Source organism: Scyliorhinus torazame, chromosome 8, assembly GCF_047496885.1.
Source record: "Scyliorhinus torazame isolate Kashiwa2021f chromosome 8, sScyTor2.1, whole genome shotgun sequence".
In the NCBI taxonomy this organism is placed as follows: domain Eukaryota; kingdom Metazoa; phylum Chordata; class Chondrichthyes; order Carcharhiniformes; family Scyliorhinidae; genus Scyliorhinus; species Scyliorhinus torazame.
The window spans coordinates 78,683,642-78,703,962 of NC_092714.1; the positions used below are offsets into that span (position 1 = coordinate 78,683,642).

Consider the following 20,321-nt stretch of genomic DNA (forward strand, 5'->3'; position numbering starts at 1 on the left):
TTGTGCAGAAGGCGTATCTGCAGGAAATAAATTTAAAGGTAATTGATTTTTCTTTTCTTTTAAACTCTTCGGTTGTAGGTGCAGGTGCTGACTAACCTGATCAGCTGCTGCAGAAACGGGAGTGGCTGCTGGAGACTATGTCGGTGGTTATAAGAGTGATTATAAAGGAGGCAGAAAGTCCACGGCACCGGACTCTACATTAGCCTCATGTGGCCACACACTGTACTGCAGCCAGGATTCACCCAGGGAGAAAATAGGAAACAAGGTCAGGCGATCCTCGGGGATTATTTTTGGAGACCTTTTGGCGACCCATTTCACATCATCCCGCAACCCCCACTTTGAAAACCACTGCGCTAGACTATTCCAATGCACTTCTGGCTGGCCTCCCACAGTCTATCCCCTGTAAACCTTGAGGTCCTGCAAAACTGTTGCCCATACCCTTCCTTGCTGCAAGTTCCATTTGCCCATCACCTCTCTGCCACTGACCTACACGGGCTCCTAGTGATGCCTCAACTTTAAAGTTTTAATCCTGGTTATCAATCTCCTTCAGGACTTCCGGGTGCGGCGATGACCAGCTGAGTCGCACGTTTCGGCAGCTCCCTGTGAAACGGACTTTTGGGCTCTTGATAGGAGCCCCAACGGCAATTTTAACGGCTGAAAACACCGTGCGGTAAACCAGAAGGGTGTTCCCCCTGGACACGGATGGAAAAAGGAGAGGAGAGTGGCCGGATTGCAGCGGATCCTTTGGAACAACGGCAAGGAAGGCAAGCAGAAACCAAGATGGCGTCGGAAGGTGGCAGTTTCATATGGGGCCCTGAACAACAAGAGTTTTTGAAACGCTGCGTGGAGGAGATAAAAAAGGAAATGAAGAAAGAGTTGTTGGCCCCGATATTACAGGCGATTGAAGGGCTGAAAGAGGAACAAAAGACCCAGGAGCAGGAGCTTCGGGTCGTGAAGGCGAAAGCAGCAGAGAATGAAAACGACATACAGGGCCTGGTGGTGAAGTCGGAGATACAGGAGGCACACCAGAAACGATCTGTGGAGAGGTTGGAGGCACTGGAAAATAACGCAAGGAGGAACAACTTGAGGATTCTTGGCCTTCCTGAAGGTGTGGAGGGGGCGGACGTCGGGGCATATGTGAGCACGATGCTGCACTCGTTAATGGGAGTGGAGGCCCCGACGGGTCCGTTGGAGGTGGAGGGAGCATACCGAGTTATGGTGCGAGGACCGAGAGCAGGAGAAACTCCCAGAGCCATAGTGGTGAGATTTTTCCGTTTTAAGGATAGAGAAATGGTCCTTAGATGGGCGAAGAAAACTCGGTGTAGTAAATGGGAGAACGCGGTGATCCGCGTCTATCAAGATTGGAGTGCGGAGGTGGCGAGAAGGAGGGCGAGCTTTAATCGGGCCAAAGCGGTACTTCACAAAAAAAAGATAAAGTTTGGAATGCTGCAACCGGCAAGACTGTGGGTCACATATCAAGGGAGGCACCACTACTTTGAGACGGCGGATGAAGCGTGGACTTTTATTGTAGAAGAAAAATTGGAATGATTGGACTACGAAAATGAACGTTTGGACAAAGTGGTGGGACGAGTGTGGGGGGGGGGGGGGCGAAGAGGGATTGTATGATTAATCCTGCGGTATGGTAACTTTTCTTTCTCCCACAGGTGGTGATGGGGGAGGTGGGGAGGGAGAGGAGATGGGGCGTTGGCCATGGGAGGCGGGGCCGAGGGAGAGGCGCGGGCTTGGTTCCCGCGCTATGATAATTATGGCGGGAATAGAGAAGCAGGAAGGAGGGGGCGCCGCACGGGGCGAGCCGTGATCACGGGGGGAAGCCGAGGTCAGCCAGAGTTTGCTGACTTCTGGGAGCAACATGGGGGGAGTAATTACGCTAGCGGGGGGTCTAGCGGGGGGGGTGGGGGGGGGAGGGGGGAATTACGGGGTTGTTGCTGCTGGGGAAAGGGGGGAGTGGGTGCGGGAAAGGATGGGCGGGGGGGCACCGTCTGGGAGAAATACAGCCGCGTGGGAACTGGGCGAGAAGCTGGAAAAAGATGATGGCTAACCGGCAAGGGGGGGGCGGTGGGAAGCCCCCCAACCCGGCTGATCACGTGGAACGTGAGGGGGCTTAACGGGCCGATAAAGAGGGCACGAGTACTCGCACACCTTAAGAAACTTAAAGCAGATGTGGTCATGTTACAGGAAACGCACCTGAAACTGATAGATCAGGTTAGGCTGCGCAAAGGATGGGTAGGGCAGGTGTTCCATTCGGGGCTGGATGCGAAAAACAGGGGGGTGGCTATATTAGTGGGGAAGCGGGTAATGTTCGAGGCAAAGACTATAGTGGCGGATAACGGGGGCAGATACGTGATGGTGAGTGGCAAATTACAGGGAGAGATGGTGGTTTTGGTAAACGTGTATGCCCCGAATTGGGACGATGCCAATTTTATGAGGCGAATGCTAGGACGCATCCCAGACCTAGAGACCGGAAAGCTGATAATGGGGGGAGACTTCAACACGGTGTTGGAACCAAGGCTGGATAGGTCGAAGTCCAGGACTGGTAGGAGGCCGGCAGCAGCCAAGGTGCTTAAGGATTTTATGGAGCAGATGGGAGGGGTGGACCCGTGGAGATTCAGTAGACCTAGGAGTAAGGAGTTCTCGTTTTTCTCCTATGTCCATAAAGTCTATTCACGCATAGACTTTTTTGTGTTGGGTAGGGCATTGATCCCGAGGGTGAGGGGAACGGAATATACGGCTATAGCCATTTCGGATCATGCCCCACACTGGGTAGACTTGGAGATAGGGGAGGAAACAAGAGGGCGTCCACCCTGGAGAATGGATATGGGACTAATGGCGGATGAGGGGGTGTGCTTAACGGTGAGGGGATGCATTGAAAAGTACTTGGAACTTAATGACTATGGGAGGTTCAGGTGGGAGTGGTCTGGGAGGCGTTGAAGGCGGTGGTTAGGGGGGAGCTGATATCAATAAGGACACATAAAGGGAAGCAGGAGAGTAAGGAACGGGAGCGGTTGTTGCAAGAACTTTTGAGGGTGGACAGACAGTATGCGGAAGCACCGGAGGAGGGACTGTATAGGGAAAGGCAAAGGCTGCATGTGGAATTTGACTTGCTGACCACAGGCACTGCAGAGGCACAATGGAGGAAGGCGCAGGGTGTACAGTATGAATATGGAGAGAAGGCGAGCAGATTGCTGGCACACCAATTGAGGAAAAGGGGAGCAGCGAGGGAAATAGGGGGGGTGAGAGACGAAGATGGAGAGACGGAGCGGGGAGCGGAGAGAGTGAATGAAGTGTTTAAGACATTTTATAAAAAATTGTATGAAGCTCAACCCCCGGATGGGAGGGAGAGAATGATGGAGTTTTTGGATCGGCTGGAAATTCCCAAGGTGGAAGAGCAGGAAAGGATGGGATTGGGAGCACAGATCACGGTAGAAGAAGTGGTGAAAGGAATTAGGAACATGCAGACGGGAAAGGCCCCGGGACCGGACGGATTCCCAGTTGAATTTTACAAAAAATATTTGGACTTGCTCGCCCCGCTACTGACGAGGACCTTCAACGAGGCAAAGGAAAGGGGACAACTGCCCCCGACTATGTCAGAAGCAACGATATCGCTTCTTTTAAAGAAGGAAAAGGATCCGCTACAATGCGGGTCCTACAGACCAATCTCCCTCCTCAATGTAGATGCCAAGGTCTTGGCCAAGGTAATGGCAATGAGAATAGAGGAATGTGTCCCGGGGGTGGTTCATGAGGACCAAACTGGGTTTGTGAAGGGGAGACAGCTGAACACGAACATACGGAGGTTGTTAGGGGTAATGATGATGGCCCCACCAGAGGGTGAAACGGAGATAGTAGTGGCGATGGATGCCGAGAAAGCATTTGATAGAGTGGAGTGGGATTATCTGTGGGAGGTGTTGAGGAGATTTGGGTTCGGAGAGGGGTATGTTAGATGGGTGCAGCTGTTGTATAGGGCCCCAGTGGCGAGTGTGGTCACGAATGGACGGGGATCGGCATATTTTCGGCTCCATAGAGGGACTAGGCAGGGATGTCCTCTGTCCCCATTACTGTTTGCACTGGCGATTGAGCCCCTGGCGATAGCGCTGAGAGGTTCCAAGGGATGGAGGGGAATACTTAGGGGAGGAGAAGAACACCGGGTATCTTTATATGCGGATGATCTGCTACTATATGTGGCGGATCCAGCGGAGGGGATGCCAGAAATAATGCGGATACTTGGGGAGTTTGGGGATTTTTCAGGGTATAAATTGAACATGGGAAAGAGTGAGCTGTTTGTGGTGCATCCAGGGGAGCAGAGTAGAGAAATAGAAGACCTACCGTTGAGGAAGGTAACAAGAGACTTTCGTTACCTGGGGATCCAGATAGCTAAGAATTGGGGCACATTGCACAGGCTAAATTTGACGCGGTTGGTGGAACAGATGGAGGAAGATTTCAAGAGATGGGATATGGTAGCATTGTCAATGGCAGGGAGGGTGCAGGCAGTTAAGATGGTGGTCCTCCCGAGATTCCTTTTTGTGTTTCAGTGTCTCCCAGTGGTGATCACGAAGGCTTTTTTCAAAAGGATAGAAAAGAGTATCATGGGTTTTGTTTGGGCCGGGAAGACTCCGAGAGTGAGGAAGGGATTCTTACAGCGTAGTAGGGATAGGGGGGGGCTGGCACTACCGAGCCTAAGTGAGTATTATTGGGCCGCTAATATTTCAATGGTGAGTAAGTGGATGGGAGAGGAGGAAGGAGCGGCGTGGAAGAGATTCGAGAGGGCGTCCTGTAGGGGGACCAGCCTGCAGGCTATGGTGACAGCCCCATTGCCGTTCTCACCAAGGAACTATACCACGAGTCCAGTGGTGGTAGCTACACTGAAGATTTGGGGACAGTGGAGACGACATAGGGGAAAGACCGGAGCACTGGGGGGGGTCCCCGATAAGAAACAACCATAGGTTTGCCCCGGGGGGAATGGATGGGGGATATGGAATGTGGCAAAGAGCAGGTATAACGCAATTGAAAGATCTATTTGTGGATGGGAAGTTTGCGAGTCTGGGAGCGCTGACCGAGAAATATGGGTTGCCCCAAGGGAATGCATTCAGGTACATGCAATTGAGGGCTTTTGCGAGGCAGCAGGTGAGGGAATTCCCGCAGCTCCCGACACAAGAGGTGCAGGACAGAGTCATCTCAAAGAAATGGGTGGGGGACGGTAAGGTGTCGGATATATATAGGGAAATGAGAGACGAAGGGGAGACTATGATGGACGAACAAAAAGGGAAATGGGAAGAAGAGCTAGGGGAGGAGATTGAGGAGGGGATGTGGGCAGATGCCCTAAACAGGGTAAACTCGTCGTCCTCGTGCGCCAGGCTAAGCCTGATTCAGTTTAAGGTATTACACAGGGCACATATGACTGGAACACGGCTCAGTAAATTTTTTGGGGTGGAGGATAGGTGTGCGAGGTGCTCGAGAAGCCCAGCGAATCATACCCATATGTTTTGGTCATGCCCGGCACTACAGGGGTTTTGGATGGGGGTGACAAAGGTGCTTTCGAAAGTAGTAGGAGTCCGGGTCGAACCAAGCTGGGGGTTGGCTATATTTGGGGTTGCACAAGAGCCGGGAGTGCAGGAGGCGAAAGAGGCTGATGTTTTGGCCTTTGCGTCCCTAGTAGCCCGGCGCAGAATATTGCTAATGTGGAAAGAAGCCAAGCCCCCGGGGGTGGAGACCTGGATAAATGATATGGTGGGGTTCATAAAGTTAGAGCGGATTAAGTTCGTCCTAAGGGGGTCGGCTCAAGGGTTTACTAGGCGGTGGCAACCGTTCGTCGAATATCTTGCGGAAAGATAGATAGGGGTGAACAAAGAAGGCAGCAGCAGCGGCCCAGGACTTTGGGGGGGGGGGGGGGGGGAGGGATGGGGGGGGGATGGGGGGGGGTGTGTGGCCTGAGACAAGGCAGTTGCCAATTAGGGCTAGTTTTTATATATTTTTTTTTTTTGTTATTTAATATTTATTTATTTGTTGTTGTTTTTGTTTAAATTTAAAAAAGGTCATTATTATCTGTATTGTTACAATGTTGTGTAAAGGATGCACAATGTACTGTGTTGGTTGACCAAAAATTTTCAATAAAATATTATTTAAAAAAAAAAAAATCAATCTCCTTCAGTTCCACAACCCTGCGATTTATACGCTCCTCTAATTCTTGTTTTGAACATCCCAATTTTAATTGTTCAACCATTGGTTGCCATGCCCTCAGCTGCCACAGCCCTAAGCGGGGCAATTTCCTCCCCAAAACACTCCATCTCTTTAATTGCTTTCCTCTTTTTAAGACATGCATCAAAATCAACCAAGTTTTGGCCATCTGTCCTCATATCATCTAAAGAGGCTTGGTTTCAAATTGTGCTTTATAACATTACTGTAAAGCACCTTGAAATGCAATTAGGTAAAAAGTGCTACAAGTGGTTGTGATAGTATAGCAACAGCACCAATCTTTCTACCTCCATTGCATCATCCTACCTCAAAAGAAAGGTATGTTTGCCTTGAGTCAGTAGTGAAGGTTCACTAGATTAATTTTGTTCTTTCACATGCTGTGGACATGGCTGGCTAGGCCAGAATTTTTATCACCCATCCCCAATCACATTTTTATTGCCCATCCACACACTGCTGTTAGGGAGGGTGTTCCAGGATTTTGACCCAGTGACAGGGAAGGAATAGCAGCATAGTTTCCAAGTCAGGATGTTGTGTGGCTTGGAAGGGAACTTGCAGATGATGGTTTCCCATGCATCTGCTGGTCTTGTCCTTCTAGGTTGTAGGTTTGGAAGGTGCTGTCAAAGGAAGTTTGGTGAATTGCTGTAGTGCATCCTTGAGATCAGGCTTGTTTAAGGTGTGGCCAGTGAAGCCCCTCTACGTGGCCCCCAGAGGTATTTTTCAAAATTCCTGTCAACCAACGGAGTTTCAATGCAAGACTCTGCTTGGAACTGCTCCTCCAATCTGGCTGTTTCTTCCCGCATTTGCTGCTGATTGTTGTGCCACCTCACCTTTTTGAAATTTGCTCTTCGGCCCTTGAGTGAGAAAAATATCCAAACGTGCCCCCCACCCCCACCTAAAGTGAAAAGGTTGGACAAGCCTGCTTTGGATGGCACACAGTGCTGCTACTGTACGTTGGATGTAGAGGGTGCGGATGTTGGGGTGGATGGGGTGCCAATCAAGTGGGCTGCTTTGTCCTGGACAGTATCAAGCCTCGAGTGTTTTGGAGCTGCACTCTTCCAGGCAAGTGGAGTGTATTCCATCATACTCCTGACTAGACCGCTGTAGACTGTGGACAGGCTTTGGGGAGTCAGGAAGCGAGTTACTCTCTGTAGAATTCCAGCCTCTGAACTGCTCGTGACCAGTGTTTATACGTTAGTTCAGTTCAGTTTCTGGTCAACGGTAACCCCCAGGCAGGGTGGCACAATAGTTAGCACTGCTGCCTCACGACACAGAGGACCTGGGTTCGATCCCAGCCCCAGGTCACAACCTGTGTGGAGTTTGCATATTCTCCCCGTCTCTGCGTGGACTCACCCTAAGAAGTGCAGGGTAGATGAACTGGCCATGATAAATTGCTCCTTAATAAAAAAACAAATCACAGCAACCCCAGAATGTTGATAATGGTGATTCAGCAATAGTAATGACATTGAATACAAAAGGAAAATTGTTGGATTTTCCCTTGTTGGAGAAGGTCATTCCCTGACACTTGTGGTGCAATTGCCTCCTCCTCTAGTTAGACGTTTAACTGTCCACCACCATTCATTTTTTTTTTGTATAAATTTAGAGTACCCAATTCTTTTTTATCCAATTAAGGGGCAATTTAAAGTGATCCACCTACCCTGCGCATCTTTTGGGTTGTGGGGGTGAAACTCACGCAAACATGGGGAGAATGTGCATGCTGCCCTTCCACCACCATTCATGACTGGATGTGGCAGAGGGGCAGCACTGTGGCACAGTGGTTAGCATTGCTGCCTCACGGCACCGAGGTCCCAGGTTCGATCCCATCTCTGGGTCACAGTCCGTGTGGAGTTTGCATTCTCCCCATATTTGTGTGGGTTTCGCCCCCACAATCCAAAGATGTGCAGGGTCGGTCAATTGGCCCCGCTAAATTGCCCCTTAATTGGAAAAAAATTAATTGGGTACTCTAAATTTATAAAAATCAAAAATATTAAATGACTGGATGTGGCAGGATTGCACACCTTAGATCTGATCCATTGGTTGGGGGAAAATCGCTTTGCTTTGTTGCTTACTGCTTGACATGCGAGCACTCCTCTACATTGCAGCTTCTCCAGGTTCACACTTCATTTTTCGGTATGCATGGTGCTGCTCCTGGCATAGCCTCTTGTACTCATTACCAGGGTAGATCGCCCAATTTGATGTTTTAAGGCAGAGTGGGGCTAGATATGCTGGGTCATGCAGTTCCAGATTGTAGTTCAATACAATTCTGCTGCTGTTGATGGCCTTAAGTGCCTCATGAATACCCAGTTTTGAGTTGCCAGATCTGTTCAAAATCAATCCCATTTAGCATGGTGGTAGTGCCATGCAACACGATGGAAAGAATCCTACAACACGATGGATGGAATCCTCAAAGTGAAGACTGGACTTTGTCTCCACAAGGATTGTGGCGTGGTGACTCTTATTAATACTGTCATGGACAGATGCATCAATGACGGGCAAATTAGTGAGGTTGAGGTAAAGTAGGTTTTTCCCTCACCACCGGTCTCCGACCCAGACTAGCAGCTATATCCTTTTTTAAAAATATATATATTTATTCAAATTTTTCAACAAATTTTCAACAAACCCCCCCCCCCAAACAAGAATACAACAAGCAGAAATTATACATTGGATTTCCCCCATATACAATAACCCCCCATATAACATTAAAAAACACAAATAGGGAGAAAAAAAAACACCTTAACCCAAACGCCACCCCAAAAGAAACTCCCCCCTCCCCTGGGCTGCTGCTGCGGCTGACCTCCTCCTAACGCTCCGCGGGATAGTCTAGGAACGGTTGCCACCGCCTGAGGAACCCTTGCACAGACCCTCGCAAGGCAAACTTTATCCTCTCCAGCTTGATGAACCCTGCCATGTCATTGATCCAAGCTTCCACACTAGGGGGCTTCGCATCTTTCCATAATAGCAAAATCCTCCGCCGGGCTACCAGGGACGCAAAGGCCAGAATACCTGCCTCTTTCGCCTCCTGCACTCCCGGCTCATCCGATACCCCAAATAATGCCAATCCCCAGCTCGGCTTGACCCGGGCGTTCACCACCTTGGACATAGTCCTCGCAAAACCCCTCCAAAACCCATCCAACGCCGGGCACGACCAGAACATATGGACGTGATTTGCTGGGCTCTCCGAGCACCTCCCACATCTGTCCTCCGCCCCAAAGAACATACTCAACTTCGCCCCTGTCATATGCGCTCTGTGAGTAACTTTGAACTGCATTAGGCTGAGCCTGGCGCAAGAGGAGGAAGAATTAACCCTACTCAGGGCATCAGCCCACAGACCCTCATCTATCTCCTCCCCAAGCTCCTCCTCCCACTTGCCCTTTAACCCCTCCACTGAGGCCTCCTCTTCTTCCTGCAGCTCCTGGTAAATCGCCAAAACCTTGCCTTCTCCAACCCATACACCCGAAATCACCCTGTCCTGAATCCCACGTGCCGGAAGCAGCGGGAATTCCCTCACCTGCCGCCTCACAAACGCCTTCACTTGCATGTACCGGAAAGCGTTTCCCGGGGGTAGCCCAAACTTCTCCTCCAGTGCCCCTAGGCTCGCAAACGTCCCATTGATGAACAGGTCCCCCATTCTTCTAATCCCTGCCCGATGCCAGCTCCGAAACCCCCCATTCATCCTTCCCGGGACGAACCGATGGTTCTCCCGAATCGGGGACCAACCCGAGGCTCCCACCTCACCCGTTGCCTCCACTGCCCCCAGATTTTCAGCGTCGCCGCCACCACCGGACTCGTGGTGTACCTAGTCGGCGAGAGCGGCAGCGGTGCAGTCACCAGCGCCCTCAGGCTCGTGCCCACACAGGACGCCATCTCCAGCCTGTTCCATGCTGCCCCCTCTCCCTCCATTACCCACTTGCGGATCATCGCCACATTGGCTGCCCAATAAAAAGCCACACAAATTCGGCAGCGCCAGCCCCCCCCTATCCCTGCTACGCTCCAGAAACACTCTTCACCCTCGGGGTCTTATTCGCCCACACAAATCCCATGATGCTCCTGCTTACCCGTTTGAAAAAGGCCTTGGGGATCATAATGGGAAGGCACTGGGACACAAAGAGCAGCCTCGGGAGGACCGTCATTTTGACCGATTGCACCCTACGCGCTAGTGAGAGTGGCAGCATATCCCATCTTTTAAAATCCTCCTCCATCTGCTCCACCAACCGTGTCAAATTGAGCTTGTGCAGGGCCCCCCAACCCCTAGCTACTTGGATCCCTAGGTACCGAAAGCTCCTTTCTGCCCTCTTTAGCGGTAGCTCGTCTATCCCCCTTCCCTGGTCCACTGAATGCACCACAAAGAGCTCATTCTTCCCTACGTTGAGTTTATACCCCGAAAAGTCCCCAAACTCCCTAAGGATCCGCATGACCTCCGCCATCCCCTCCACTGGATCCGCAACATACAACAGGTCATCGGCATACAACGACACCCGGTGTTCCTCTCCCCCCCCCGGACCAATCCCCTCCATTTCCTGGACTCCCTCAGTGCCATGGCCAGCGGCTCAAATGTCAGTGCAAACAACAAGGGGGACAAGGGGCACCCCTGCCTCGACCCCCGGTACAGCCAAAAGTACTCTGACCTCCACCGGTTCGTAGCCACACTCGCCAACGGGGCTCTATATAGCAGCCTGACCCAACTGATGAACCCCTCCCCGAACCCAAACCTCCGCAACACTTCCCAAAGATACTCCCACTCCACCCGATCAAAGGCCTTCTCCACGTCCATAGCTGCCACTACCTCCGCATCATAATCACATTGAGGAGCCTCCGCACATTGGTATTTAGCTGCCTACCCTTCACAAATCCAGTCTGGTCCTCATGAATCACCCCCGGGACACAGTCTTCAATTCTCGTAGCCAGCACCTTTGCCAGCAACGTAGCGTCAACATTGAGGAGCGAGATCGGTCCATACGACCCACATTGCAATGGATCCTTGTCCCGCTTCAAGATCAAAGAAATCAGCATCCTGGACATTGTCGGGGGCAAGGTGCCCCCCTCCCTCGCCTTATTAGAAGTCCTCACTAGCAACAGGCCCAGCAGGTCCACGTATTTCCTGTAAAATTCAACCGGGAACCCATCCGGCCCGGGGCCTTCCCCGCCTGCATGCTCCCCAATCCTTTAACCAGCTCCTCCAGCCCAATCGGCGCCTCCAAACCAGCCACCTCCCCCCTCCTCCACCCTCGAGAACCTCAGCTGATCTAGGAATCGTCGCATCCCCTCCTCCCCCACTGGGGGCTCAGACCTGTACAGATCCCCATAGAAGTCCCTAAATACCTTGTTTATTCTCACCGCACTCCACACCGTATTCCCCCCTCTATCCTTAACTCCACCAATCTCCCTCGCTGCCTCCCTCTTACGAAGCTGATGTGCCAGCATCCGACTCGCCTTCTCCCATACTCGTACGCTTTACTCCACTGTGCCTCTGCTTTCCCCATGGTCAACAGGTCGAATTCCGTCTGGAGGTTCCGTTGCTCCCCAAGTAGCCCCTCCTCGGGGCCTCTGCATAACTTCTGTCCACCCTTAAAATCTCCCCCACCAACCTCTCCCTCATCTCTCTCTTCTCCCTGTGGGCCCTAATGGAGATTAGCTCTCCACTGACCCCCGCCTTCAACGCCTCCCAGACTACCCCCACCTGCACCTCCCCGTTGTCGTTGGCCTCCAAGTATCTTTCAAAACACCCCCGCACCCGCCCACACACCCCCTCATCCGCCAACAGTCCCACATCGAGGCGCCAGTGGACACTGGTCCCTCTCCTCCCCCAGCTCCAGCTCCACCCAATGCAGGGCGTGGTCCGAGGTGGCTACGGCCGAATATTCCGTTCCCTCCACTTTCGGGATTAGCACCCTACTCAAAATGAAAAAAATCTATCCGGGAGTAGACGCTATGGATGTGGGAAAAGAAGGAAAATTCCCTGACCTGCGGCCTGGCAAACCTCCATGGATTCACTCCCCCCATTTGGTCCATAAACCCCCTGAGCACCATGGCTGCAGCCGGCCTCTTACCCGTCCTGGACCTAGAACGGTCCAGTGCTGGGTCCAGCACCGTGTTGAAGTCTCCCCCCCCACCCCATTATCAAGCTTCCTACCTCCAGATCCGGAATCCAACCCAGCATGCGTTTCATAAATCCGGCATCATCCCAATTCGGGGCATATACATTCACCAGTACCACCCACACCCCCTGCAACCTACCACTCACCATCACATATCGACCTCCATTATCCGCTACAATATTCAGTGCCTCGAACGACACCCGCTTCCCCACCAGTATTGCAACCCCTCTGTTCTTCGCATCCAGCCCTGAATGAAAGACCTGCCCTACCCATCCCTTTCTCAGCCGAACCTGATCTGCCACCTTCAGATGTGTCTCCTGGAGCATAACCACATCTCCCTTCAGTCCCTTTAAGTGCGCAAACACCCGGGCCCTGTTGACCGGCCCATTCAGGCCCCTCACATTCCAAGTTATCAGCCGGATCGGGGGGCTACTCGCCCCCTCCCCCTGCCGACTAGCCATCTCCTTTTCTAGGCCAGCCACGTGCCCGCGCCTCCCGCACCCTCCAGTCCCCCAGGCGGCGGACTCGCGCCCCGACTACCTCTCCTACTTCCAGCTCCCCTTTGGCCAATGCAGCAGCAACCCAGTCGTCCCCCCCCCTCACTCCGTTTCCCCCCCCCCCCCCGGCTAGATCCTCATCTAGCCATTTTGCTCCCCCCATGACACTCCCGTAAATCAGCTGACTCCTGCTGACCCTGGCCTCTCCCGCCATTCCATCGACCCCCCAGCGTGAGAATCCCCCCACTAACAGCTATCTCCTTTAAGACTTGGCCAACTCGTCCAGCGGTGGTTCGCTAGATTGGTTTCTGGGATGAAGGGTTGCTCTATGATGATAGGTTGAATAAACTGGGGCTATATACTCTGGAGTCTTGAAGAATGATAGGTGATCTCATTGAAACATACAAATTTTTGAAGGGGCTCGGCAGGGTAAATACAGAAGAGGTTGTTTCCCTTGGCTGGGGAATTTAAAACACAAGGTCATCATTTCAGGACAATGATCTGACCATTTATGACAGAGGAGAAATGACTTCACTCAGAAGGTTATGAATCTTTGGAACATCCAATAGGGTTGTGGATGATCTATCTTTGAATATATTTAAGGCTGAGGCAGACAGATTTTTGATCTCTCGAGAAATCAAGGGATTGGAGGAGCAGGCAGGAAAGAGGATTTGAGGCAGAAGACCAGCCATGGTTGCATTGAATGGCAGAGCAGGCTCGAGGGGCTCTATGGTCTACTCCTGCTCCTATTTCTTATGTTCTTAGCTTATCTACTGCCACAATATTCATTCATGCCTTGTTTGCCTCCAAACCTAACTATTCCAACACAATGGTAGCCAGCCTTTCTGGTTCTAGGTTCTATTCGCCCATTACCCCGGTGCTGGCTGACCTACACTGCTTCGCAGTTATGAAACATTGATTTTAAAATTCTCACACTAATTTTCAAATCCCATGGTCTTGTCCCTCTCCCTCTCTAATCTCCTCCAGCCTTACAACCCTCAGTTACACTCTTCTAATTTTGCCCTCTTAAGCATCCCAAATTTTAAAACTGCTCCACTATTGCCAGCTGTGCTTTCAGGTGTCCAGGTCCAAATTCTCTCAATTCCTTACCTATCCCCACATCTCTCTCTTTTGTCCTTTACAACACCCTTAAAGTCTACCTCTTTGACCAAGCTTTTGGTCATCTTACCTCATTATTCCTTGTGTTGGTGAGTGTCATATTTTATTTTATAATGTGCCTGTGAAACACCTTGGGATGTTTTATCACGTTAAAGTAGTTGTTTGTTTCCTAACTCCAGCTTCTTCTACATCATCGACCCTTTTCACCTCTGGCAAACATGCCTTCAGCCAATGAAAGTGCTACTTTAAAATATCCCTAAGCTCCTGCACTTAGCTACATTCCTGCCAGAAGCACTTCCTTAAAACCCACTTATTTGGCTAATCTTTTGGTCACCCATTCTAATCACACACTTTCATTAAAATAAATTTGGAGTACACAATTATTTTTTTTCCAATTAAGGGGCAATTTAGCGTGGCCAATCCACCTAGCCTGCACATCTTTCGGTTGTTGAGGTGAAACCCACGCAGACACGGGGAAAGTGTGCAAACTCCACATGGACAGTGACCCAGGGCCGGGATTCGAACCCGGGTCCTCAGCGCCATAGTCCCAGTGCTAACCACTGCGCCACGTGCCGCCCCTAATCACACACTTTTCCTCAAGTATACTGGGTCACTTTTCTATGTCAAAGGCATTTTACAAATTTAACATTTTAGAAACAAGATGTTTGCATTGTTGATGCCCAATAACAAAGACTGACACAACAAACGGACTGAAAACTTTGTGCAGTGCATCTTTCAATAGCAATCGGAACAATGATCATAAATCCATCAGATCTTGATTCTTGTCCTACAAATACACATCAATAGCACGATGCATAGTCAGCTAGGGATCCATCCAGAGATTGCCTGCATGTCATAGAATGAAAATCTGTATTCAGTTCTTGATTTATGCAAAGGAAGTAAATAGCAACCACTCATTAATTGAAGGGGGAGGGTATGGGCTGTCTCATTACTGGCATAAAAGAGAACTTTAGTTTTATTAAGGGGTGGATCACAGAATTACAGTGCAGAAGAGGTCCTTTGGTCCATTGAATCTGCACCGACACATGAAAAACACCTGACCTACCTACCTAATCCTATTTACCAGCACTTGGCCCATAGCCTTGAATATTATATGCCAATTGCTCATCTAGGTATTTTTTTTTAAAAGGATGTGAGGCAACCCACCTTTACTACCCTCCAAGGCAGTGCATTCCAGACAGTCACCACCCTCTGGGTGAAAATGATTTTCGTCATATCCCCCCTAACGCTCTCACCCCCCCACCTTGAACTTGTCCCCCTGTGACGGATTCTTTAACTAAGGGGAACCACTATTCCCTATCCACCCTCAATCTTGTACACCTTGATCAGGTCACCCCTCAATTAAGTCACCCCTCAGCATTCTTTGTTCCAAGGAAAATAACCCCAACCTATCTAATTTCTATACAACTCCAACATGGCCTCCCTGCCTATGTAATCTGTGCCTCAATTGATAAAGGCAAGTGTCCTATATGCCTTTTTCGCCATCCTGTTAACCTGTCCTTCTGTCTTCAGAGATCTGTGGACCAATATGTCACGGTCCCTTGTTCCTCTGCCTATTGTCATGTTGTTCAGCAAATACTTCCTTGTCAAATTACTCCTTCCAAAGTGCATCACCTCACATTTTTCAGGATGAAATTCCATCTGCCACTTGTCTGCCCATTTAACCATCCCCTCTACATCTTCCTGTAACCCAAGACACACAACCTCACTGTTAACCACCTGGCCAACTTGGACAACTTCAAAATGTAAAGGTAGCCCAACATTTATTTGATCCATTAACTGTAAATTATTCAATATTTACCGATTTGAGCATTTAATTATTTTAAAGCCTTCCATTATTCATTAACCTAGGGTTTCACTTCTCAGTTCTGAAGTTGCTTCATCAATTAGCTTCCTTCCATCACAAGGTCAGAAGTGGGAATGTTCACTGATGATTCCAGAACGTTCAGCACCATTCACAACTCCTCAGGTACTGAAGCATTTCATGTCCAAATGCAGCAAAACTTGGACAATATCCAGGCTTTGCCTGACATGGAACATTCGCGCCACACAAGTGCCAGGCAATGATCATCTCCAACAAGAAAGCATCTAATCATCCCCAGTTGACAATTAATGGCATCACCATCACGGAATCCCCGCCATCAACATCCTGGGGGTTACCATTGACCAGAAACTTAACTGGACTTGCGATATAAATGTTGCGACTACAAGAGTAGGTCAGAGGCGAGGAATCCTGGGTGAGTAACTCACCTCCTGACTCCACAAAGTCTGTCTACAATCTACAATGCTTGAGTCAGGAGTATGATGGGATATTTTCCCCTAGCCTGGATAAGTGCAGCTCTAACAACACTCAAGAAGCTTGACACCAGGGTGGCATGTGGCGCAGTGGTTAGCACGGAGACTACGGCACTGAGGACCCGGGTTCGAATCCCGGCCCTGGGTCACTGCCCGTATGGAGTTTGCACATTCACGTGGCTGCGTGAGTTTCACCCCCACAACCCAAAGATGTGCAGGTTAGGTGGATTGGCCATGCTAAATTGCCCCTTAATTGAAAAAAAATAATAATAATTGGGGACTCAATTTTTTTTTTTTTTTTTTAAATATAAATAAAATGCTTGACACCATCTAACCCGACAAAAGTTTGTTTGATAACACTTCTGTGAAGTTCCTTGGGTAGTTTTACGATGTTAAAGATGTGGCGTAAATGGAAGTTGTAGTGGACAACTGGAAATCAGCACAGGACTGGATGATCTCGGAGTTTTAAATGAATTAGAGTTAATAGAAGCAGGGCATTGAAGAAATTGAGATGAACTGGGTTTGGGTAATGTTGTAGAGGTGAAAGTAAGGTGGCGAGGTTTGAAATGTGTGAAGGGACATTAGGGAACTAGATAGATTTTTACGACAATCGTTTCATGCTAATTAAACTTTTAATTCCAGATTTTTATTGATTCAAATTTCACCATCTGTCATGATGGGATTCAAACCTGTGTCTCTGGATCATTAGTCCTGTGACGATACCATCATGCCACCGCCTCCTGACTAGTATAATTTATGGCAGAAGCTCAAATTCATTGATCTGGTCTTTGCATAGTCCTGGACCTTGGAATGCGCCAGTCTGCAACACTGGCTCGTGGATACCTCTTTGCACTGGAGGGCCAGAAGCTTGCACACAGACCAAAGAGCATATTTCACAGAGTTGATGGTCCTCCAGCCACAGTTTATGTTGTAGTGTGTGTGCTTAAGCAAAGGCATATTTGAGAAAGCTGATGCATTATAAATGCTGCAGAAGGCGATATGGATGATGAAATTCCAGTTTTTGATTTGTAATCAAGGGACAGTGCGAACGCAGTTCTGACTTACCATAAATTGTGCAGTTGAGCATCCCACATTTGGGGATGTCATGGTTACCAGCACATCTGAAGTGCCTCACCCCGGGAGAATCTCTCTCTCTCTCCCTCCTCCCACACCATTCGTGCCTCTATTGGTTTTGCTCACTGCACAGAGAGCAACATTTCACCTGCACTGATTATTTTTGCCTTTATCTAGCTATCTTATGAAGAAAGGACAAACCAGGTTGGGCCTAGTCATTGGAATTCAGAAGAAGGAGAGGTGATCTTATTGAAACATAAAGGGTCTTGACAGGGTTGGATACCGATAGGATGTTTCCTCTTTGGGGGAGCTTAACACTGGGGGACATAGCTCAAGAATAAGAGGTCGCTCTTTTAAGACAGAAATGAGGAGAAGTTTTCTGAGGGTTGTTGGTCTATTGAATTCTCTCCCCCAGAGTGCAGTGGGGGCTGCGACATTTAATTTATTCAAGGCTGAGTTAAATGTTGAGAAAGCATTTGGCAGAGTGGAGTGGGACTACCTATGGGAAGTGTTGAAGAGATTTGGTTTTGGAGAGGGGTTTATTGGATGGGTACAGCTGCTATATAGGGCCCCGGTGGCAAGTGTGATCACGAACAGGCAGAGGTCCGACTACTTCCATCTTTATAGTGGGACAAGACAGGAGTGTCCCCTGTCTTCGTTACTGTTTGCATTGGCAATTGAGCCGCTGGCCATAGCACTGAGGGGCTCTAGGAAGTGGAGGGGAGTACTCAGGGAAGGAGAAGAACACCAGGTATCATCGTATGCAGATGATCTATTGCTGTATGTTGCGGACCCAGTGGAGGGGATGCCTGAGATAATGTGGACACTCAGGGAGTTTGGGGAATTTTCGGGGTACAAATTGAATATGGGGAAGAGCGAGTTGTTTGTGGTGCATCCGGAGGAGCAGAGCAGGGGAATAGACGATTTACCGCTGAGGAGGGTAACAAGAGATTTCCGGTACTTAGGGATCCAGATAGCCAGGAACTGGGGAACACTACATAGGCTTAATTTAACACGATTGGTGGAACAAATGGAGAAGGGTTTTAAGAGATGGGACATGGTGTCCCAGTCACTGGCGGGCAGGGTGCAGGCGGTCAAAATGGTAGTCCTCCCAAGATTTCTTTTTGTGTTCCAGTGCCTCCCGGTGATGGTTACGAGGGCTTTTTTCAAAAAAATTGAGAAGAGTGTTATGAGCATTGTGTGGGCTGGGAAGACCCCGAGAGTGAGGAGGGTTTTTTTTGCAGCATAGCAGGGATAGGGGGGGGATTGGCACTGCCGAGCTTAAGTGATTATTATTGGGCCGTCAATATCTCAATGGTGTGTAAGTGGATGGGAGAAGGGGAGGGAGCGGCGTGGAAGAGACTGGAAATGGCGTCCTGTAAAGGAACCAGCCTACAAGCATTGGCGATGGCGCCGTTCTCCCCGAAGAAATACACAAGTCCAGTGGTGGTGGCAACGCTGAAAATTTGGGGGCAGTGGAGACGGCATAAGGGAATGACGGGTGCCTCGGTGCGGTCCCCGATAAGGAATAATCATAGGTTTGTCCCGGGGAGAATAGATGGGGGATTTAGAACATGGCAGAGAGCAGGGATTGTGCAACTGAGGGATCTGTTCCTAGACGGGACGTTTGCGAGTCTGGGAGCACTGACGGAAAAATACGGGTTGCCCCAGGGGAATGCATTTCGGTATATGCAATTGAGGGCTTTGTGAGGCAACAGGTGAGGGAATTTCCGCAGCTCCCGACGTAGGAGATTCAGGATAGAGTGATTTCGGGGACATGGGTGGGGGATGGTAGGGTGTCAGATGTATACAGGGAAATGAGAGACGAGGGGGAGATCATGGTGGATGAGCTGAAGGGAAAATGGGAAGAAGAGCTGGGGGAAGAGATCGAAGAGGGGCTGTGGGCAGATGCCCTACGCAGGGTAAACTCTTCGTCCTCGTGTGCCAGGCTTAGCCTGATACAATTCAAGGTCTTGCACAGGGCGCACATGACCGGAGCAAGGCTCAGTAAATTTTTTGGGGTAGAGGATAGGTGCGGGAGACGCGCGAGAAGCTCAGCGAACCACACCCACATGTTTTGGTCATGCTCGGCACTGCATGGGTTCTGGGTGGGGGTGGCAAATGTGCTTTCGAAGGTGGTGGGGGTCCGGGTCGAGCCAAGCTGGAGGTTGGCTATATTCGGGGTTGCAGAAGAGCCGGGAGTGCAGGAGGCGAGAGAGGCTGATGTTTTGGCCTTTGCGTCCCTAATAGCCCGGCGAAGGATATTGTTAACGTGGAAGGAAGCTAAACCCCCGGGCGTGGAGGCCTGGATAAACGACATGGCAGGGTTTATAAAACTGGAACGGATAAAGTTCGCACTAAGAGGTTCGGCTCAAGGGTTCACCAGGCGGTGGCAACCGTTCATTGACTATCTCGCAGAACGATAAAGGAACTGGGAAAGTAGCAGCAGCAACCGGGGGGGGGGGGGGGGGGGGGGGTCCTCAGGGGTTTTTTTTGTATGGATATTTTTACTTGGATATGTATATTGGCTTGTTTGACTTTATTATTTGGGAGAGTTAATATTTTGTTATGGCAGTTGCCATTTAGTTTATATATTATTTAATTATTTGTTAAAAACGGTCACTATTATTTATATTGTTTTATTGTTGTAAAAAGGGAAAACATTTTGCACTGTTTTGTTTGGCCGAGAAAAAAAATTTGAATAAAATATATTTTTTTAAAATGATTTAAATTGAAGTAAAAGGTTTGGGGGAAGAAATTAAGCTGTCTGAAAGTAATTTTAATGCACTGACAAGTTATTTCTCACTTACCAATGCAGAAATATCATGAAGAACTTGCAATTCTGAAAGAAATAGAAGGTCGACCTAATAAACAAAAAAAGTCTTTAGAATGCTTACAAGATGTTATTTACTTTCTTGTTTTTCCTCTTGAAAATTGTTAAAATTAGATATGCCTTAATAAAATATTTGTTTTACAAAACGAATCCTTACAAGAAAATGAATTTAAAAGAATGACA

The 20,321-nt window shown here is 49.4% G+C and overlaps 1 protein-coding gene across 1 annotated transcript in view; it reads right to left on the minus strand.

Annotated features, from left to right (window-relative positions):
- The window catches only part of atp6ap2 (ATPase H+ transporting accessory protein 2), a 67,985-nt gene that overhangs the window by 16,826 nt on the left and 30,838 nt on the right, over positions 1 to 20,321 (minus strand). The window contains exon 6 of the mRNA XM_072513880.1: positions 20,116 to 20,169. Coding sequence (XP_072369981.1) covers positions 20,116 to 20,169 — 54 coding nt within the window. The remainder of the gene's footprint in view (positions 1 to 20,115; positions 20,170 to 20,321) is intronic.